Raw genomic sequence first — 19,424 nt, 5'->3', positions numbered from 1 at the left:
TTTGATGCTCCTGGATCAGTTGATGAGGAATTCGAGGCTCCTGGACCAGTTGATGAGGAATTGGGGGCTCCTGGATCAGTTGATGAAGTTGTGGCTGCTGCATCAACTGTTGAAATTCAGCTTTCAGAATCATTCAGTAAAGATGATGAAGTTAAGATTGAGAATTCTGGATTCACTAAGAATGAGGAAGTTGTGGTTGTGGAATCGGTTGTTAAAAAGACAATTGTGGCTGCTGAGCCACTTGATAAAAATGAAGTTGAGGCTGCTGAATCAGCTGAAGTTGGGGCTGCTGAATCAGCTGAAGTTGAGGCTGCTGAATCAGCTGAAGTTGGGGCTGCTGAATCAGTTGAAATGTGGGCTTGGTTTGCAGAATCAGTTGAAGTTGAAGTTGTGGAATCAGTTGGTGGTAAACTGCAGGATGTTGAATCAAGTGAGGAAATTTTGAATTCTATCTCAGTTGATAATGAGGCTTCTAAAGCAGTTGATGAAGTGGAGGTAGTAGAATTGGTTGAAGAAGTTGAGGCAGCAGAATCAGTTGAAGAGGTGGAGGTCACTGAATCAGTTGAAGTTGTAGAAGCAGTTAATGAAGTTGAGGTTGTTGAATCACATGATGAAACTGCAAAATCAGGTGATGAAATTGAATTTGCTGAAGCACTTAGTGAGATTGAGATTGTTGAAGCACTTGGTGAAATTGAGATTGCTGAAGCAGTTGAAGTTAAGGTTGCTGAGCCAGTTGGTGAAATTGAAGATACTGAAGCAGCTCATGAAGTTGAGGATGCAGAATCAGTTCAAATGGAATTTGAAGCTGATGAATCAGTCATTGAAGAGCAGACTGAGGCTGCTGGATTGCTTGAATTTGAGATGGATGAATTGGTTGATGAAGAGAAAGTTGTAGATGAAGATACAATTGATGAATCAGTTAAAGAGGAAGTTGAGACTGCCAAACCAAGTGTAAAGGAAGTTGAGGCTGCAGAATCAGTTGAATTTGAGATTGCTGAACCAGGTGATGAAACTGAGGATGTTGAACCAGTTGATGACGAAGTTGAGAATGCTGATTCGTTAAATGAAGAGGATGTTGAGGCTATGGAGTTGGTTGATGAAATTATAGATGTTGAGTCAGTTGATTTGGAAGAAATTGAGGCTTCTGAATCAGTTGATAAAGAAGTTGGAGCTGCTGAATCAGTTGATGAGGATAATGTGCCAGCCGAATCAGTTTATGAAGAGGAAGTAGTGGCATCTGAATCTTTGGATGAGAAAGTGTCATTTGCTGAATCAGTTGAAGATGATTTTGTGGTTGCTAAATTGGATGATGAATTTGTGGCTGCAGAATCTATTGTTGAAGAGGAGGCAGCTGAATCAGTTGACACAGAGGAAGTTGATGCTTTTGGATCTGTTGATGAGGAAGTTGGTGCTGTTGAATTAATTGGTGAGGAAGTTGGTGCTGTTGAACCTTTCAGTGAGGAAGCTGGTGCTGTTGAGTCAGTTGATGAGGAACTTGGGGCTGTTGCATCAGTTGATGAAGAAGTTGGGACTGTCAAATCAGTTGATGAGGAATTTGGGGCTGTTGTATCAGTTGATAAAGAAGTTGGGTCTGTTGAATTAGTTGATGAGGAAGAGATTGTGGCTCTTGAATCAGTTGATGAAGAGGTTGAGGTTGTTGAACCAGGTGATGAAGAGAAAATAGAAGTGACTGAATCAGGTGACGAAGAGAAAGTGAAAGTGGTTGAATCATATAATGACGAGGAAGTGGAGGTAATTGAATCATTTGATGAAGAGGAAATGGAGGTAGTTGAATCAGATGATGAAGAAGTTGAGGTGGTTGAAACACGTGAAGAAGTGGAGGCAGTTGAATTAGATGATGAAGAGAAAGTGGAGGTGGTTGAATCAGATGATGAAGAGGAAGTGAATGTGTTTGAATCAGATGATGAAGAGGAAGTGGAGGTGGTTGATTCAGTTGATGAAGAGGAAACTGGGGTGGTTGAATCAGATGCTGAAGAGGAATTGGCGGCAGGTGAATCAGTTGGTGAAGAGGAAAGTGAGGTGGTTGAATCAGATGATGATGAAGAACTTCAGGCAGTTGAATCACTTGAAGAAGAAGTTGGGGCTGCTGAATCAGTTGGTAAAGCAGTTGATGCAACTGAGCCAGATGATGAGGAAGTGGAGCTGGTTGAATCAGTTGATGAAGAGGAAGCTGAGGTGCATAAATCATTGGGTAAAGAAGTTGAGGCAGTTGAATCAGTTAATGGAGAAGTTGAGGCAGCTGCATCAGTTGGTGGAGAGGAAGTTGAGGCAGCTGAAACAGTGGAAGAGGAGGAAGTTGAGGCAGCAGGATCAGTTAATGATGAGGAAGTTATGACAAGTGAATCAGTTGAGGCAGCCGAGTCAGATGATGAAGTGGGTGATGAGGCAACTGAATCAGTTGATGAAGAGGGAGTTGAGGCAGCTGAGTCAGATGATGAAGAGGAAGTTGAGAGAGCTGAGTCAGATGATGAAGAGGGAGATGAGGCAACTGAATCAGTTGATGAAAAGGAAGTTGAGGCAGCTGAGTCAGATGATGAAGAGGAAGTTGAGGGAGCTGAGTCAGATGATGAAGAGGGAGATGAGACAGGTGAGTCAGATGATGAAGAGGAAGTCGAGGCAGCTGAATCAGTTGATGAAGAGGAAGTTGAGGCAGCTGAATCAGTTGATGAAGAGGAAGTTGAGGCAGCTGAAACAGTTGAAAAGGAGGAAGTTGAGGCAGCAGGATCAGTTAATGAAGAGGAAGTTGAGGCAGCTGAAACAGTTGAAAAGGAGGAAGTTGAGGCAGCTAAAACAGTTAATGAAGAGGAAGTTGAGACAAGTGAATCAGTTGATGAAGAGGAAGTTGAGGCAGCCAATTCAGATGATGAAGAGGGAGTTGAGGCAACTGAATCAGTTGATGAAGAGGAAGCTGAGTCAGTTGATGAAGAGGAAGTTGAGGCAGCTGAGTCAGATGATGAAGAGGAAGCTGAATCAGTTGATGAAGAGGAAGTTGAGGCAACTGAATCAGTTGATGAAAAGGAAGTTGAGGCAGCTGAGTCAGATGATGAAGAGGAAGTTGAGGCAGCTGAGTCAGATGATGAAGAGGGAGATGAGGTAACTGAATCAGTTGATGAAAAGGAAGTTGAGGCTGCTGAGTCAGATGATGAAGAGGAAGTTGAGGGAGCTGAGTCAGATGATGAAGAGGGAGATGAGACAGCGGAGTCAGATGATGAAGAGGAAGTTGAGGCAGCTGAGTCAGATGTTGAAGAGGAATTTGAGGCAGCTGAATCAGTTGATGAAGAGGAAGTTGAGGCAGCTGAAACAGTTGAAAAGGAGGAAGTTGAGGCAGCAGGATCAGTTAATGAAGAGGAAGTTGAGGCAGCTGAAACAGTTGAAATGGAGGAAGTTGAGGCAGCAGGATCAGTTAATGAAGAGGAAGTTGAGGCAGCTGAAACAGTTGAAATGGAGGAAGTTGAGGCAGCAGGATCAGTTAATGAAGAGGAAGTTGAGACAAGTGAATCAGTTGATGAAGAGGAAGTTGAGGCAGCCAATTCAGATGATGAAGAGGGAGTTGAGGCAACTGAATCAGTTGATGAAGAGGAAGTTGAGGCAGCTGAGTCAGATGATGAAGAGGAAGTTGAGGCAGCTGAGTCAGATGATGAAGAGGGAGATGAGGTAACTGAATCAGTTGATGAAAAGGAAGTTGAGGCTGCTGAGTCAGATGATGAAGAGGAAGTTGAGGGAGCTGAGTCAGATGATGAAGAGGGAGATGAGACAGCTGAGTCAGATGATGAAGAGGAAGTTGAGGCAGCTGAGTCAGATGTTGAAGAGGAATTTGAGGCAGCTGAATCAGTTGATGAAGAGGAAGTTGAGGCAGCTGAAACAGTTGAAAAGGAGGAAGTTGAGGCAGCAGGATCAGTTAATGAAGAGGAAGTTGAGACAAGTGAATCAGTTGACGAAGAGGAAGTTGAGGCAGCCAATTCAGATGATGAAGAGGGAGTTGAGGCAACTGAATCAGTTGATGAAGAGGAAGCTGAGTCAGTTGATGAAGAGGAAGTTGAGGCAGCTAAGTCAGATGATGAAGAGGACTCTGAATCAGTTGATGAAGAGGAAGTTGAGGCAACTGAATCAGTTGATGAAGAGGAAGTTGAGGCAACTGAAACAGTTGATGAAGAGGAAGTTGAGGAAGCAGAGTCTGTTGATGAAGAGGAAGTTGAAGCTGAGTTATATGATAAAGAGGAAATTGAGGCAACTGGATCAGTTGATGAAGAGGAAGTTGAGGCAACTGAATCAGTTGATGAAGAGGGAGATGAGACAACTGAATCAGTTGATGAAGAGGAAGTTGAGGCAACTGAATCAGTTGATGAAGAGGAAGTTGAGGCAGCTGAATCAGTTGATGAAGAAGCTGAGTCTATTGATGAAAAGGAAGTTGAGGAAGCTGAGTCAGTTGATGAAGAGGACGTTGAGGCAGCTGAGTCAGTTGATGAAGAGGAAGTTGAGACTGTTGATTCAGTTGCTGAAGAGGAAGTTGAGGCAGCTGAATCAGTAGATGAAGTTGAGGAAGCTGAATCAGTTGAGGAAGCTGAATCAGTTGATGAAGAGGAAGTTGAGACTGTTGAATCAGTTGATGAAGAGGAAGTTGAGGCAGCTGAATCAGTAGATGAAATTGAGGCAGCTGAATCAGTAGATGAAGTTGAGGCAGCTGAATCAGTAGATGAAGTTGAGGCAGCTGAATCAGTAGATGAAGTTGAGGCAGCTGAATCAGTAGATGAAGTTGAGGCAGCTGAATCAGTAGATGAAGTTGAGGCAGCTGAATCAGTTGATGAAGAGGAAGTTGAGGCAGCAGGATCAGCTGAAGAAGAAGTTGGGGCAGCTGAATCAGTTGATAAAGAGGAAGTTGAGGCAGCAGAATCAGTTGATGAAGTTAAGGCTGTTGATTCAGTTCATGAAGTGGAACTTGAGGGTGCAGAATCTGTTGAAAAGGAAGTTGAGGGTGCTAAATCAATTAGTGAAGAACTTGTGGCTTCTTCATCCATTGGTGTAGCCATGACTACCGAGTCAGTTGATGAAAATATTGAGGTTGCTGAATCAGGTGATGAGGTAAATGTTGAGGTGCAATCAGTTGATGAAAATGAAGAGGAAATTAAGGCTATTAAATCAGTTGATGAAAAGGAGATAGTGGCTGCTGCATACATTGATGATTGTAGAGAGGACATTGCAACTGCTGAATCAGTTGAAGTAGCAGTAATTGAATTAGAATATCAAGGATTGGCCACTAAACCATTTGTTGATGAGACTGAAGAGATTTTGGCTGTTGAATCAGTTGATGAGGTAGAGGCTGTTGAATCAGTAAGTGAAGTTTTGTCTGCTAAATCGTTTGATGAAGAGGAAGAAATGGTTGCAGAATTAATTAATGAAGATGAAGGTGCTGTATCAGAAGCAGTTAATGAAGTGGCTACTGAAGCGGTTGCTGAAGAGGAAGGAGCAGCTGTTGAATTGGTTGAAGTAGAGAAAATTGTGGTTGCTCAGTCAGTACCTGATGAATTAATTGAAGGGGAGGCCATAGCTGTTGAATCAAGTGAAGAGGATGCAGTGTCTGCTAAATCAGATGCAGAGGAAGTTGTAACTGCTGATTCAGTTGAAGACATAGCAGTAGCTGCTGAGTCAGTTGAAGATGAAGCCATAGCTGCTGAATCAGTTGAAGACAAAGCCATAGCTGCCAAATCCGTTGATGAAGCAGGAGCTGCCAAATCAATTGAAAACGAAGCAGGAGCTGCTGAATCAGTTGAAGAGGAAGGCATGGCTGCTCATTCAGTTGAAGTTGAAGCACTGTCTGCTGAATCTGCTGAAGATGAAGTGCTGCCTGCTGAATCTGTTGAAGGTGAAGCAGTATCTACTGAAGCAGTTGAAGGTGAAGTAATTTCTGCTGAATCAGTTGAAGAGGAAGCAATAACTGCTGTGTCAATTGAAGAGGAAGCAGCGACTTTTGAATTAGTTGAAGAGGAAGCTGTAGCTGGTGAATCAGTTGAAACTGTAGCTGCTGAATCAGTTGAAGACGAAGCCATAGCTGCTGAATCATTTGAAGACAAAGCATTAGCTGCTGATACAGTTGAAGAGGAAGTGTTGGTTGCAGATTCAACTGAAGAGGGAGTTATGGCTCCTGAGACCGGTTTTGACTTTGAGGCTGTTGGATCAGTTGATGAGGTTGAAGCAACTACATTAGTTGATCAAGAAATATCTGCTGAATCAGTAAAAGTTGAGGCTGCTGCTGATGAGGTTACCCAGACTGCAGAAAGAGTGGGTGATATTATTAGTGCCGAGCCAGTTGACGATGAAGAGGGAGCTGAGGCTTCTGAATGGGCTAATGAAGAGGAAGTAGTGGGTGCTGAATCAGTTGTTGAAGAGGAAATTAGAATTGCTTACTCAGTTCTTGAAGAGGAAGTTGGAGCTGCTGAATCAGTTGATGAGGTTGTGGCCATGGAATCAGTTGATAGTAAGGAAGCTGAAGGTGCTGGTAGAGTTGTCAAAGATGAAGTGGCTGATGAAGAGGAAGTTGAAGTTGTTAAATTGATTGTTAAGAGAGATGTGGTTGCTAAATCAGTGTATTCAGAGGAAGTTCATGTTTCTGCATCCAGTGAAGTTGAGGCTATTGAATTTAATGGAGTTGAGGTTGCTGAATCTGTTGATGAAGTTGAGGCTACTGAATCTATTGATAAAGTTGAGGCTAGTGAATCTGTTGATGAAGTTGAGGTGGCTAAGTCTATTGATGAAGCTACTGGATCTATTGATGAAGTTGAAGCTGCTGAATCTATTGAAATTGAGACTGTTGAATCTGTTGAACTTGAGGCTGTTGAATCTGTTGAAATTGAGGCTGTTGAATCTGTTGAAATTGATGCTGTTGGATCTGTTGAAATTGATACTGTTGAATCTATTGAAATTGAGACTGTTGAATGTATTGAAATTGAGGCTGTTGAATCTGTTGAAGTTGTGGCGACTGAATCTGTTGAAGGTGAGGTTGTTGAATCTGTTGAAGTTGAGGCTGTTGAATCTACTAGTGAAGCTAAGGCTGCTGAATCTCTTGATGAAGTTGAGACTTCAGAACCTGTTGAAGGTGAGGCTGCTGAATCTGTTGATGAAGTTGAGGCTGCTGAATCTGTTGATGAAATTGAGGCTGCTGAATCTGTTGATGAAATTGAGGCTGCTGAATCTGTTGATGAAATTGAGGCTGCTGAATCTGTTGATGAAGTTGAGGCTGCTGAATCTCTTGATGAAATTGAGGCTGCTGAATCTGTCGAAGTTGAGGCTGCTGAATCTATTGAAGTTGAGCTTGCCGAATTTATTGAAGTTGAGGCTGCTAATTCCATTAAAGTCGAGACAGTTAAATCAGTTAAAGTTGAGGCTTCTGAATCGATTGAAGATGAGGCTCCTGAATTGATTAAAGTTGATGCTGCTAGTGAATCTATTGATGAAATTGATGTTGCTGAAAATACTGAGGAAATTGAGGCTGACAAATATATTGGTGGAGTTCAGGGAACAGAATCAGGTGATAAGAAGATTGAGAATGCTGGATCAGTTGAAGAAGGCAAAGTTGAGAGGGATGAAACAGTTGAAATAGATGAAGTTGAGAATGCAAAATCACTTGAAGATGGGAGTACTGAATCTGTTGGAATTGTGAGTGTTAAATCTGTTGAAATTGAAAGTGTTGATTTAGTTAAAGTTGAGAGTGCTGAAATAGTTGATGATAACATTGTGAGTGCTGAAACAGTTGAAGATGAAGTTAAGAGTGCCAAGTCACATGAAGAAGAGGAGTTTGAGGTTGTTGAAATGATTAAGGAAGAGGAAGTTGAGGATGCTGAACTAGTTGATGAGGAGGAAGCTAAAGCTGTTGAGTCAGTTGATGAAGAGGAGTTTGATGCTCCTGATCCAGGTGTTGATGTGCTATCCACTGGATCTGTTGATGGTGACATGGTTGAATCAGTTGTCAAAGAAGTAGTAGCAGCTGAACTGAATGATAAATCAGTTTATGAAATAACGGATGTTGAATTAATTGAGGAGGAGAAAATAGTGGCCACTGAAATAGTGTCTAAGGAATTAATAGCTGCAAAATCAGTTGATGAAGCAGAACTTAATGCTGATTCAGTTGATGTTGAGAAAGTAGTGATTGTTGAATTAGTTTTTGAACAGTTGGTTCCTGGAGCACATGATGTAGAACTGGGTACTGAATCAGTTGATGAAGAAGAGCTGGTTGCTGCTGATTCAAGTGAAGTTGAGGCTGGTGAACTGGCAAATAAAGTTGCAGTTGGCAATAAAACAGAAGATGAATTTGAGGATGCCAGTTTAATGAATGAACCAGAAATAGAGACAGATAAATCAGTTTATGAATTGGAGATGACTGGTACAATTGGAGAGGAAGTTGAGACTGTTGAATCAATTGAAGTGGAAATTGAGATTGTAGAATTGGTTAAAGTGGAAGTTGAAGCTGTCAGATCAGTGGAAGAGGAAATTGAGACTGTAGAATCAGTTGAAGAAGAGGAAGTTGAGGCTATAGAATTAGCTGAAGAGGAAGTTGCGGCTGTAGAATTAGCTGAAGAGGAAGTTGAGGCTGTAGAATTAGTTGAAGAGGAAATTAAGGCTGTTGGATCAATTGAAGAGGAAGTTGAGGTTGTTGAGTCACTTGAAGGGGACATTGAGGCGCCTGTGACTCTTGCTGAAGCACAAGCAATGCCTGCATTAACTGATGAGAGGTTTGAAGCTGGTGACTTAGTTGATAAGAAGGAACATGAGGTAATTGAATCAGTTGGTGAAGAGGAGGTTGAAGAATTAGATGCTAAAGCTACTGAATCAGTTGTTGAATTGCTGACTGCTGACTCTGTTGATAGTGCATTAGTGGGTACTGAACCAGCTGAGACAATAGCTACTGAATCACTTGATGAACTTCTTGGCAAGTTTGTTGTTAACGAGGAAATAGCAGCCTCCGATTCAGATGAGGAAGAGGAAAGAATGGTTATTGAATTGCTGGATGTGGAAGTAGAAGCTGTAGAATCAGTTGATAGGGAAGAACTTAGTGCTGAATCAGTTACTGTTGTGGAAGTCATGGTCACTGAGGCTGCTAATAAAGAAAAGTCGCCTGACTTAGTTAATGTAGAAGAGATAGTGGCTGCTCATTCATTTGAAGAAGAAATGACTCAAGAATCACTTGCTATACACCCGATTACCAAATCAGTCATTGAAGCACGAATGACAGCAGCGGAATCAGTTGATGGGAATGTTGAGGATGCAGAAGCACTTGATACTGAAGTTGAGGCTGAAACTGCTGACTCAGTTGATGAAGAGGAACTTGAATTTGGTGTATCGGGTTATGGAAAGAGAATTGAGACAGTTGAAGTAGTTGAGGAAGTGAAAGTAACAACTGCTGATTCAGATGATAAGGTCAGGGCTGCTGGAACAATTGAAAATATTGAAGCTGCTGAAGCAGTTGTTCAAGATGAGGCAACTGAGTTATTTGATGAATTTGTGGCTGTTGAATCAGTTGATGAAATTTGTGCTGATGCAGTTGATGAAGGGGAATTTAAGACGACTGAATCTATCGGTGAGGAGGTTGAGGGTGTGGAATCAGATGATGAAGAGGAATTTGAGGTTGTTGAGTCAGTTGATGAAGTTAAGGCTGCTGAGTCAGTTGATGGGGTGGAGGCAGAAGTTACTAGATCAGTTGGTGAAGTTGAGGTTGGAGCATCAGTTGATGAAATGCTGGTTGCTAGATCTGTTAACAGTGAAGTAATTGGTCCTGAAACAGTTCATGAGGATTTGGTAACAGCTGAATCAGTTGATGAAGTTGTGGCTACTGAACCAGGTGATGAAAAACGTGTGGCTGAATCATTTGATAAAGAAGACGATATAGACATATCTGATGATTCATTTGACGAAAAGGAAGTAGTGGGTCCTGAATCAGTTACTGGAATAGTAACAGAATCAGTTGAAGGAGAAATGGCTGCTGAATCAGTTGCCGAGATAATAATAGAATTGTTTGAAGAAGAGCTGACTGCAGAGTCAGTCAGTGTAGAGGAGGTAGGAGCCGCTGATATGGCCAGTGATGACGAAGTAGGTGGTTATGAATCAGTTGATGAAAAATTATTGGTTGGTTCAGATATAAAAGTGATGGCTGCTGAATCAGTTGATGAAGTCATTGTGGATCTTGAATCAGTTGATAATGAACAGTCTTCTGAATCAGTTGATGTAGAGGAGGTAGTAGGTGCTGAATCAGTTGATGTAGAAGTGGCTGCAGAATCAGTTGATGGAGTTGTGACTGCTGAATCCATTGATGAAAAAATAGTTGCTCCAGATTCGTGTGATGAAGAGGAAGTTTTGGCTACTAAATCAGTTGATGAAGTTGTGGCTGCTGAATCAGTTGATGAAGTTGTGGCTCTTGTTCCAGTTGAGGAAGTTATACTTTATGAATCATTTGATGAAAAGGAAACTGAGGCTGCAAAGTTAGCTGATGAAGTTGTTGTTGAAGAGAGTGTTGAAGAAGAAGTTGTTAGAGAATTAGTTGATGTTGCCACAGAATTAGTTCAAGACGCTGTTGCAACACAGTTTGTTCAAGAAGCTGTTGCTACAGAATTAGTCCAAGAAGCTGTTGCTATAGAATTAGCTCAGGAAGTTTATGCTTTAGAACCAGTTGAAGAAGAAACAATTGTTGCCAAAGAATTAGTTGAAGAAGAAAATCTTGTTGCCAAAGAATTAGTTGAAGGAGAAAAACTTGTTGCCAAAGAATTAGTTGAAGGAGAAAAACTTGCTGCCACAGAATCAGTTGAAGTTGTTGCTACAGAATCATTTGAAGATGATGATGTTGCAACAGAATCAGAGGAAAAAATTGTAGCTTCAGAATTAGTTGAAGCTCTTGTAGAATCACTTGAAGTTGTGGCAGAATCCATTGAAGAAGTTATTGCTGCAGAATCAGTTGAACAAGTTCTTGCTGTGTCAGTTGAAGTTTCTGCAGAATCAGTTGAACAAGTTCTTGCTGTGTCAGTTGAAGTTTCTGCAGAATCAGTTGAAGTTGCTGCAAAATCCACTGAAAAAGTTGTTGCTGAAGAATCAGTTAAAAAAGTTTTTGCTGCAGAATCAGTTGAAGTGGTTGCAGTGCAATCAGTTGAAGAAATTGTTGCTGCAGAACCAGTTGGAGAAACTTTTTCTGGAGTAGCAGTTGGAAAAACTTTTTCTGGAGTAGCAGTTGGAGAAACTTTTTCTGGAGTAGCAGTTGGAGAAACTTTTTCTGGAGTAGCAGTTGGAGAAACTTTTTCTGGAGTAGCAGTTGGAGAAGCTGTTGCTGCAGAATCATTTGAAGTTGTTGCTGCAGAAATGGTGGAAGTTGTTGTAGCAAAATCAGTTGAAAAAGTTGATGTTGCAGAATCAGTTGAAGTTGTTGCTACAGAATCAATGGGAGAAATATTTGCTGCAAAATCAGTGGAAGAAGTTGTTGCTGCAGAATCAGTTGAAGAAGTTCCTGCTGCTGAATCAGTGGAAATTGTTGCAGCAGAATCAGTTGAAGTTGTTGCTGCAGAATCAGTGGAAGTTGTTTCTGGTGAATCATTTGAAGTTTTTGCAGAATCAGTTGAAGTTGCCACAACAGAATTATTTGAAGAAGTTGCTGGAGAATCGGTTGAAGACATTGTTTCTGGGGAATCTGTTGAAGAAGTTGTTACTGCAGAATCGGTGGAGGAAGTTGTTGCTGCAGAATCAGTGGAAGAAGTTATTGCTGTAGAATCAGTGGAAGAAGTTGTTGCTACAGAATCAGTGGAGGAAGTTGTTGCTGCAGAGTCAGTGAAAGAAGTGTTTGCAGAATCAGTGGAAGAAGTTGTTGCTGCAGAATTGGTGGAAGAAATTGTTGCTGCAGAATCAGTGGAGGAAGTTGTTGCTGCAGAATCAGCAGAAGAAGCTATTGTGGCAGAAACAGTTGAAAAGGAAGTTGTTACTACAGAGTTAGTTGAAGTTGCTGCAGAATCAGTTGAACTTCTTGTTGAAGAAGTAATGGTAGCTGCTAAATCTGTTGATGATACGGTTGAGTCTTCTGATGGAGATGGTGTGGTTGCCGAGAGTGTTGAGAAAGAGGAAACCATTGAATCAGTTAGTGTTTTATTGATCGGTGAGTTGACTAATGAAGAGGAAGTAGTGACTCCTGAATCAGCCTGTGCTGAAGTCATTGCTCAGCCTGTGCTTGAAGAAGTTCTGCCTAGGTTAGATGCTGGAGTCACTACTGAGTCACTTATTGAAGTCAGTGATGAGTCAGGAATTGAAATAAATGATGAATCAGTTGTTGAAGTTAGTGATGAGTCAGTTGCTGCAGTCAGTGACAAGCCAGTCATAGTTATTTGTGAGTCAGTTATTGAAGTCAGTGATGAGTTGGTTGTTGAAGTCACTGGTGAGACACTTACTGAAATCAGTGATCAGTCACTTGCTGAAAATAGTGGTGAGTTAGTTGTTGAAGTCATTGAAGAATCAGGTGAAATCCCTGCTGAGTCTCTTATTGTAGAGGAAGAAACTACTGAAGCAGTTGTTGCCAATGCAGATTCAGTTGCTGAAGAGGAAGTCACTATCGAGTTACTTACCGAAAAGAATATTGTTGCAGATGTCAGTGTTGAGTCAGAAAGAACTGCTGAAACAGTTGCTGAAGATATCATTGTTGAGTCAGTTAGTGAGGTAGTAGTAGCTGCTGAAGAAATTCTCAAAAACATTGCTGAAGTGTCAGCTAAATTAGTTTTTGAATCAGAAATAGCCAAAAAATCAGTTGCTCCTGAAGCCACCACTGAATCAGTTCTGGAGGTGGAAGTTATTCCCATATCTGTTCCTCAGGACATTATTACTCAGTCATTCATAGAAGAGGACCTCTCTAGTGAGTCAGCAGTTGAAGAAGCAAGAGTTGAGTCATTGGATCAGGAGGACACTGATAAGTCATTTGTTGAAGAAGTCTCAACTGATGTTGGTAAAGTCATAACTGAGAGTGTTATTGATGAGATCCTTATGGAATCAGCTGTTGAAGCTACTTTTGAGGCAGTCAGTGAAGAAATTACTAAATCAGTTGTTGGAGTCACCTCAGAGTCATTTATGGAAGAGGAAGTTGCTGCCAGCTCATCCGTCAATGAGAAACATATTCATAGAAGATATTCAGGTGCTGTGGAAGTGGCTGAAGGTGAAGCAGTTCCTGAATTAGATGCTGAAGATGCTGTTATTGAGGGTGTAAGTGCCAAAGAGGAATGTGAAACAGCAAAGACCACTGAATTTGCTGTTGAAGAAGAAATGGAAGGCACTGAATCAGTGAGCAAAAGAGAAGCTGTGGATGCCAATTTAGTTTTTGAGGATTTAGAAGTTAGACCTAAATTAGATACTGGAGGTGGATTGGTGACTATATCTACTCAGGAAGGGGATGTTACTTCATTGATAGTAGATAAAAGTAATGGTACTGTAGTAGCAGATGTTGAAGCAGAGGATGGCTTTGCAGAATCTCTTGTTATTGAAAGCTTGATATCAGATATAGAAGATTTTGCAGATTCACTAAGTCAAGATCCAGAAACACCAGCCACTAAGGATGTTGAGGTTATAATAGCAGAAAGTCTGTCTGAGATGGTAATTAATGTTGATGCACCAGAAATACATACTGAAGATGTTGAAATTCTTGTGGCCAAAACCATTAGTGTTGATATGTCAGAACCAATTGAAGTAAGTAATGATGAAAGAAAATCTAGTGTAGAACTGATGGTAATGCAGTTTGTTGAATGTGAATCATCAGTGCAACAGGAACTGGAGAAAACCATTCCTTCACATCTGGATATTGAAGATTCTTCATTTAGTTCTGAGACCATTGTAGAATTTGATTCTAGGAGGTATGAGAGTGCTGAAGTAGCATCTTTGAATAGTATGGTAATAAGCTCAGAGGTACCACTACAGGTAGATACTGAAGTAACTGTAGGGGTTAATACAGAAGGTGAAATAAGTAGTATTGAAGTAAAGGATCCTCATATGAGTGATATGGTAGAATTGCAGCAATTCATTATTGAGGGTGCATCAGAGGCTAAATTGAAAGTACAGCCTGTAGAAGTAGTAAATTTTGAGGAAGTTTCACTTGTTATTCCAGAAGTAGTTCAATTAGTAACTGAAGTAGATCCCTCTTGGCATCACACTGTATCTGAACACCTGGAAACTGCCTCTGTCAGAGAAGAATTGGTAGTGAAAAAAGTTTCATTAGAAGAATCTGGACAATCATTTGAAGTTGATCCTGTAGATGCACAGCCAGTAGTTAATGACCCGGACATCATTGAAGTTTCTGAAATGTCACCAGTCAGTGATGCAAGTATCTCGCTTCACCACTTGCTTGACTCGGAAGATTGGGGCCTGGGTAAAGAACAAGAGGAATCTGTGGGTGCAGATGATATAGCAGCAGAGGATCTGGAGGTTGAAATGAGAACTCCAGGTATTGAGTTGGCAGTGCTTGAATCAGAGCAGGCTGAAGTGACTGAAGCAATTGCCCTTGAAGAACAGACAGACTCAGTAGAAAGGGAGACTGATATCACTATAGTAGTTGACAAAGAAAGAGAAATAATGGATTCAGTTGGTGAGAAGGAAGAAACCATTGGATCAGTTGTCAGAGAAACATTGGGTGAGGAGGAAGAAAAAACTGTAGATATTGGTAAAGAGGATGTTGTTGATATTTCACCGGCTAATGAGAAAGTAATGATTGATGCAGTGAGTGATAAAGAGATTGATATAATTTCTGCATCAGTTGCTGAAGAGAAAGAGCTGCATATGAGCACCTCAAGAGAAGAGCTTGACACAGATACCTTGAGGATCCTTACACCACACACTGTGACTGTGGCTGAATCTCCTCCTGAGACACACCAAGAAGTTACAGATGTGATGACTAGTGGTTCAATTAAAGGACGTGATGAAGGTACAGAAATATGTTTGCATTGTCTTGTAAATGCTTACTTTGTATAATAGTGCATACCAGTGCCATCCAACTAATGACTTTTTTTTTTTTTTTTTTTTTAATCCACCGCCAGATGATTTTATTCTACTTCGGGATAATGAAGAATTTTTAACTCCATGGCTACAAATTTTTATCTTTCTGGAGCATGATAAAATGATCTGGTAACAGTAAGAATAAAAATGTAAAGTATGTCATTTGATTTAAGAGGTTAGATACTGTATCTGTGGTAAATACTACTAGCATTATAAGACAGGTACTGTATTTCAGTACAGCTTAATACAGTTTTGTAATGTAGGCTGCTTTTATGCTATATAATGTAAAGAGGTCTGCAATTGTGTTTAAAATTTCTTATATTGCTGTATTTTTTCAAAATATGTACACCTGCTAAGAGGCAAGATTATTTAGCATTTTTATTTACACAGTATTTGTTGCACTTTTATTTTATAGCAGAAGTGGGACATATTCATCATCACAGCTGTAATCCTATAAATTTACATGGTGTTGGGGAAGCAGAGGAGGCAGTAGCACAACTCTACCTTTTGGTTATAGTGTGCTGTATTTTCTGTTAATGTTTTGGTTCATATTTAGCCATACAGATAACACACACACACACACACACACACACACACACACACACTTTCTCTGTGTCTGTCTGTCTGTCTGTCTGTCTGTCTCTCTCTCTCTCTCTCTCTCTCTCTCTCTCCATGTTGCCCTGTTATCTACCATTTGGCTGCCCTCCCTCCAACTCATATCCCCCTTTCTCATAGGGTACATCACTCCATTCCTCCTCCTCCTCCTCCTTACTCACTCACTCACTCGCTCACTCACTCACTCACTCACTCGCTCACTCACTCACTCACTCACTCTTCTAGTCATTGTCATTCTCCAGCCTCACTATATGGCCAAACCATTTCAAAGTATTTCTCTTAACACTTTCAGTCATATCCATATCAGCACCACAATGCTCCCTGTTATAACCTAATATCTTAAAATTTTTGCAATATCCAACCAAGTTCAAGTTTAAAAATGTTACTCATGTGGACATTTATTGTTGAGCAAATTTTATATATATATATATATATATATATATATATATATACACACACAGTATATATACCATTTTTGCCTTTTTCCAACAGTTTTACGGGGCATGCCTGGGTGTCCCCGAGATAATTGTTTGCCATTTATTGTATTGTACTGTATTGTTAAGTTGGTAATTTGTACATTGTGTAGTGCTGGATAATATCTTAGATTGCACAAATTATTATGGCCTTATGATGCACTGTGAATTATGGTATAGTACAGTGTATAACTATTTGGTAGATTTTTTTTTTTTTTTTAATATAATGTTCTTTCTACGTATGCCTACCTTTTTTGTATTACAATATAATAAAAAGGGCTGTCAGCCATTGAGAAGCCTACAGACTTTGAATTTTGCGATATGAAAAATGTAGGCCCCTGTATTGTGGCCAGTTCCTTTGATGTGTCATAACAAAAATTGTAACTTTTGGAGATATGCTGTTTGAGTCAGTGTTTGCTGCATTGCTAACTGATACACAATATTATATATTCAGATGTAGCTGGTGAAAGCACTACTCAAAATAAGGATGATGAAGATAAAATCAGCACTGCTGAAGGATCCTTGGCAGAGAAATTCCTGAAGACATCACACAACTTGGTAAGTGATATTCAAAGAACTATTTTGGCATGAACGTTGTTACATTTACTTGACAGACTTTCCCCACCAGTCTAAGGTGATCATGTTCAGGAATTCATGATTTAAAATTCCTTGTAGTAGAATTGTTTTACTTTTAACCCTGAGGCTGCAGCTGCCTATAAGGTGGCGCATGTGTGGCGCAGATTTGTATATAATTTACCACTTTCACTTTGAGAACTGGCATAGAGATACTAACCATACATCATATAAGTCTGTACCCAAGAAAATCAGTCTGTCTACTCACAATTGAACCAAATTGTAAAATTGAGTGCCTCCATGCAGATAATAATGATTTGAAGATCCAATACCTTGCTGACTGGTGCTCAGTTAGGCAGGAATTAGCCGGCATCACCACTTTATGAAATGAAGCTTGTGCTGTCTGGTTTATGGCCATCCATTAAGCATGAACATGCATTTTGCACCATAAAGAAACACCAAAAATATGAAAACATGCACTTTGCACCATAAGGAAACAGAAAATATGAAAAATTAGTTGAGATTTGAAAGATATGCCACAGGCTATTGGAAATGCCATCTGAAAGGCACATTGTAGCCAAGGGGTTCAGTTGCTTGTGAGTTGACTTGGTTTTTGCGTATTCATGATTCACTATAGAGTTGTTTGAAATAAGATGGTGTTGTGTTTGCCATATGCCCTCAAATACAGTGTACACCAGAGTTATATGCAGTACTATACTTAATTTGTTTGATATGTAGCATGTTATAAGCACACATTTGTAGACTTAGGGACGGTTGACTCTATAAGATGATGGTTGTCAGCATCCTAACTCAGGTTTCACTGGTTTTTAACTGTTTTGCCACGTGGGGTTTCCCTGAGTTGAATAATATTGTCCAGCATTAGTTAGAATATAATACTGAAGTGGGCAAAACTGCATGAAAATATTAGTGAGATACAGTGGTCCTGCAACTTGTATAATGTTGGGCTTCCTCAGCTGAATAAAATAGTGTGGCATTATCCAGAATTTAAATAGCATTGTGAGCCAAATATGATGAAAAGTTTACGATCATCTGTCTTTTAGGAATATTCATTTGTGCACATGAAGCTGCTTGCTTAGACTTTAACTTCTTCAGTATGGTGATTTTTTTTTTTTTTTTAATGATATTTTTGCTACTACCAAACCTAACTCTGGTCACATTAGGAGGAGTGCCTAGTGTTGAAGGTGTTAATGAAGGCTGTATCTGTTTTCTCCAGTTCAGAAGTCCTCTCCTAAACTGAATAAAATCATCTGGAGGCAGCAAGATTAAGTAAAAATATGGCAGCTAATTGAAAGGGTTAATTTCTGATCTCTCTTTATATTTCTGGTTGATTCTTTTCTTTCCTGATTATTCCTGATGTAATGTGTAGTACTCAGGATACCCAGCAATAGTGTATACAGTACAGTATTATTGTTTCAGTGTAACTTTTTGTGACTTGGTGAGAGTAGAAACTAGCTTTTAATGCATACACTTGTGCAGTAAATGTGAAGCACTTGCAATCATTGCTGGTTGCACTGTACTTCATTATTGTGTTTCTTGTTGTATACAATTTTTTCATAGCTTGCTCCTCATGAGCTGTATTTTATTACCTGTCTGTTTTATGGCCAGTTTTATTAGCAGCTTTATTTGTTTACTTTTTGATGGGGATAAGGGTTACCTTTTGTATGCCATGTGGATGAGATCGACCCCAGCAAATTTTTAAAATAATGCCATTCAGCCGCTTGTTGTTTTAGGGATCTGGCAAACCATGATTTTTTTTGTCTTTGGCCAGTGTATAAGCACAACATTTGAGTGGAAAGATTCTTATAGTTCAGGAGTTAGGATAGCTCAGGCTTCACTGGGGGTTGTACAGTACCCCACCTAGCATTCTGTGTAACTTTTTTTTTTTTTTTTTTTTTTTTTTTTTATTGACCATGTCATTGAATATTGAGATGTTCTACAGTCAGCGTGGGAGAATCGTAGATCCTCCCACATCTGATGCTGATAATGACACCTGCAGTAAAATGTTAAAATCATTCAGGGGTTTTGTCATTACAGTATAAATATGTCAATCTTGTTTATGTTTGGAACATAGATTCAACCAAATTTTTTGCTTATTTTTATTCTCTTATTTTTTTTTATGGTATTATAACTGGTAATACATTTATTTTATTACGTTAAGAGCAAAGCGACTGAACAAGAATGATGTAACCTAAAAATACATGCCACAGTATTCATTACATGTGCAAACTTTCAAAAAAAAAATTAAAAATCATAAAATTTTCAAGTCATTAAAACACACACACACACACACAAATAATAATTAAAAATAAAACACAAAAGGGACACGTGGTGGATTGGCTACATGTTCCGTGCCCTGGGCAACATATGTACAAAATTTAACATTTATGCTGTAATTTTGTGCAAATGGCAGAAATCCAAAAATTAAGTTAGGTCCTTTCAAGACCCCACATGGCGTTCCAGGTTATGTTTTTCACCTGGCATACAAAGGGTTAAGCAAGACCAGAAGACTGCTTTGTTTAATAATTGTTCCTCATGCCAAAATAATCACAGTGCTTTGAAAAAAAAAAAAAAAATCTATAAAGCTTTTAGAGTTTCTGCCTGCAGTCAGTAAATACTTGTAGTCCATGAGGTTAGTAAAATTAACTACAAGGTGCAGGTTCACTGTCACAGTTTATTAAAATCTCATTCCACCTGAACATATCTATATGGATGCTCCATTTGATTTTTTTATCT

At 39.8% G+C, this 19,424-nt stretch overlaps 1 protein-coding gene across 8 annotated transcripts in view; it reads left to right on the top strand.

Annotated features, from left to right (window-relative positions):
- Tango1 (transport and golgi organization 1) overlaps positions 1-19,424 on the top strand; it is an 87,436-nt gene that overhangs the window by 27,703 nt on the left and 40,309 nt on the right. For all 8 annotated transcript variants that reach the window (XM_080271556.1, XM_080271553.1, XM_080271552.1 and 5 more), the window contains exon 5: positions 16,552-16,655. In XM_080271556.1, coding sequence (XP_080127682.1) covers positions 16,552-16,655 — 104 coding nt within the window. The remainder of the gene's footprint in view (positions 1-16,551; positions 16,656-19,424) is intronic.

The sequence above is a fragment of the Coenobita brevimanus genome, chromosome 46, assembly GCF_032717465.1.
Source record: "Coenobita brevimanus isolate Jiangsu-jjx chromosome 46, ASM3271746v2, whole genome shotgun sequence".
NCBI classification, from domain to species: Eukaryota; Metazoa; Arthropoda; class Malacostraca; order Decapoda; family Coenobitidae; genus Coenobita; species Coenobita brevimanus.
Note: the sequence above shows the minus strand (reverse complement) of the source record. Positions and strands in the feature narration are given on the sequence as shown.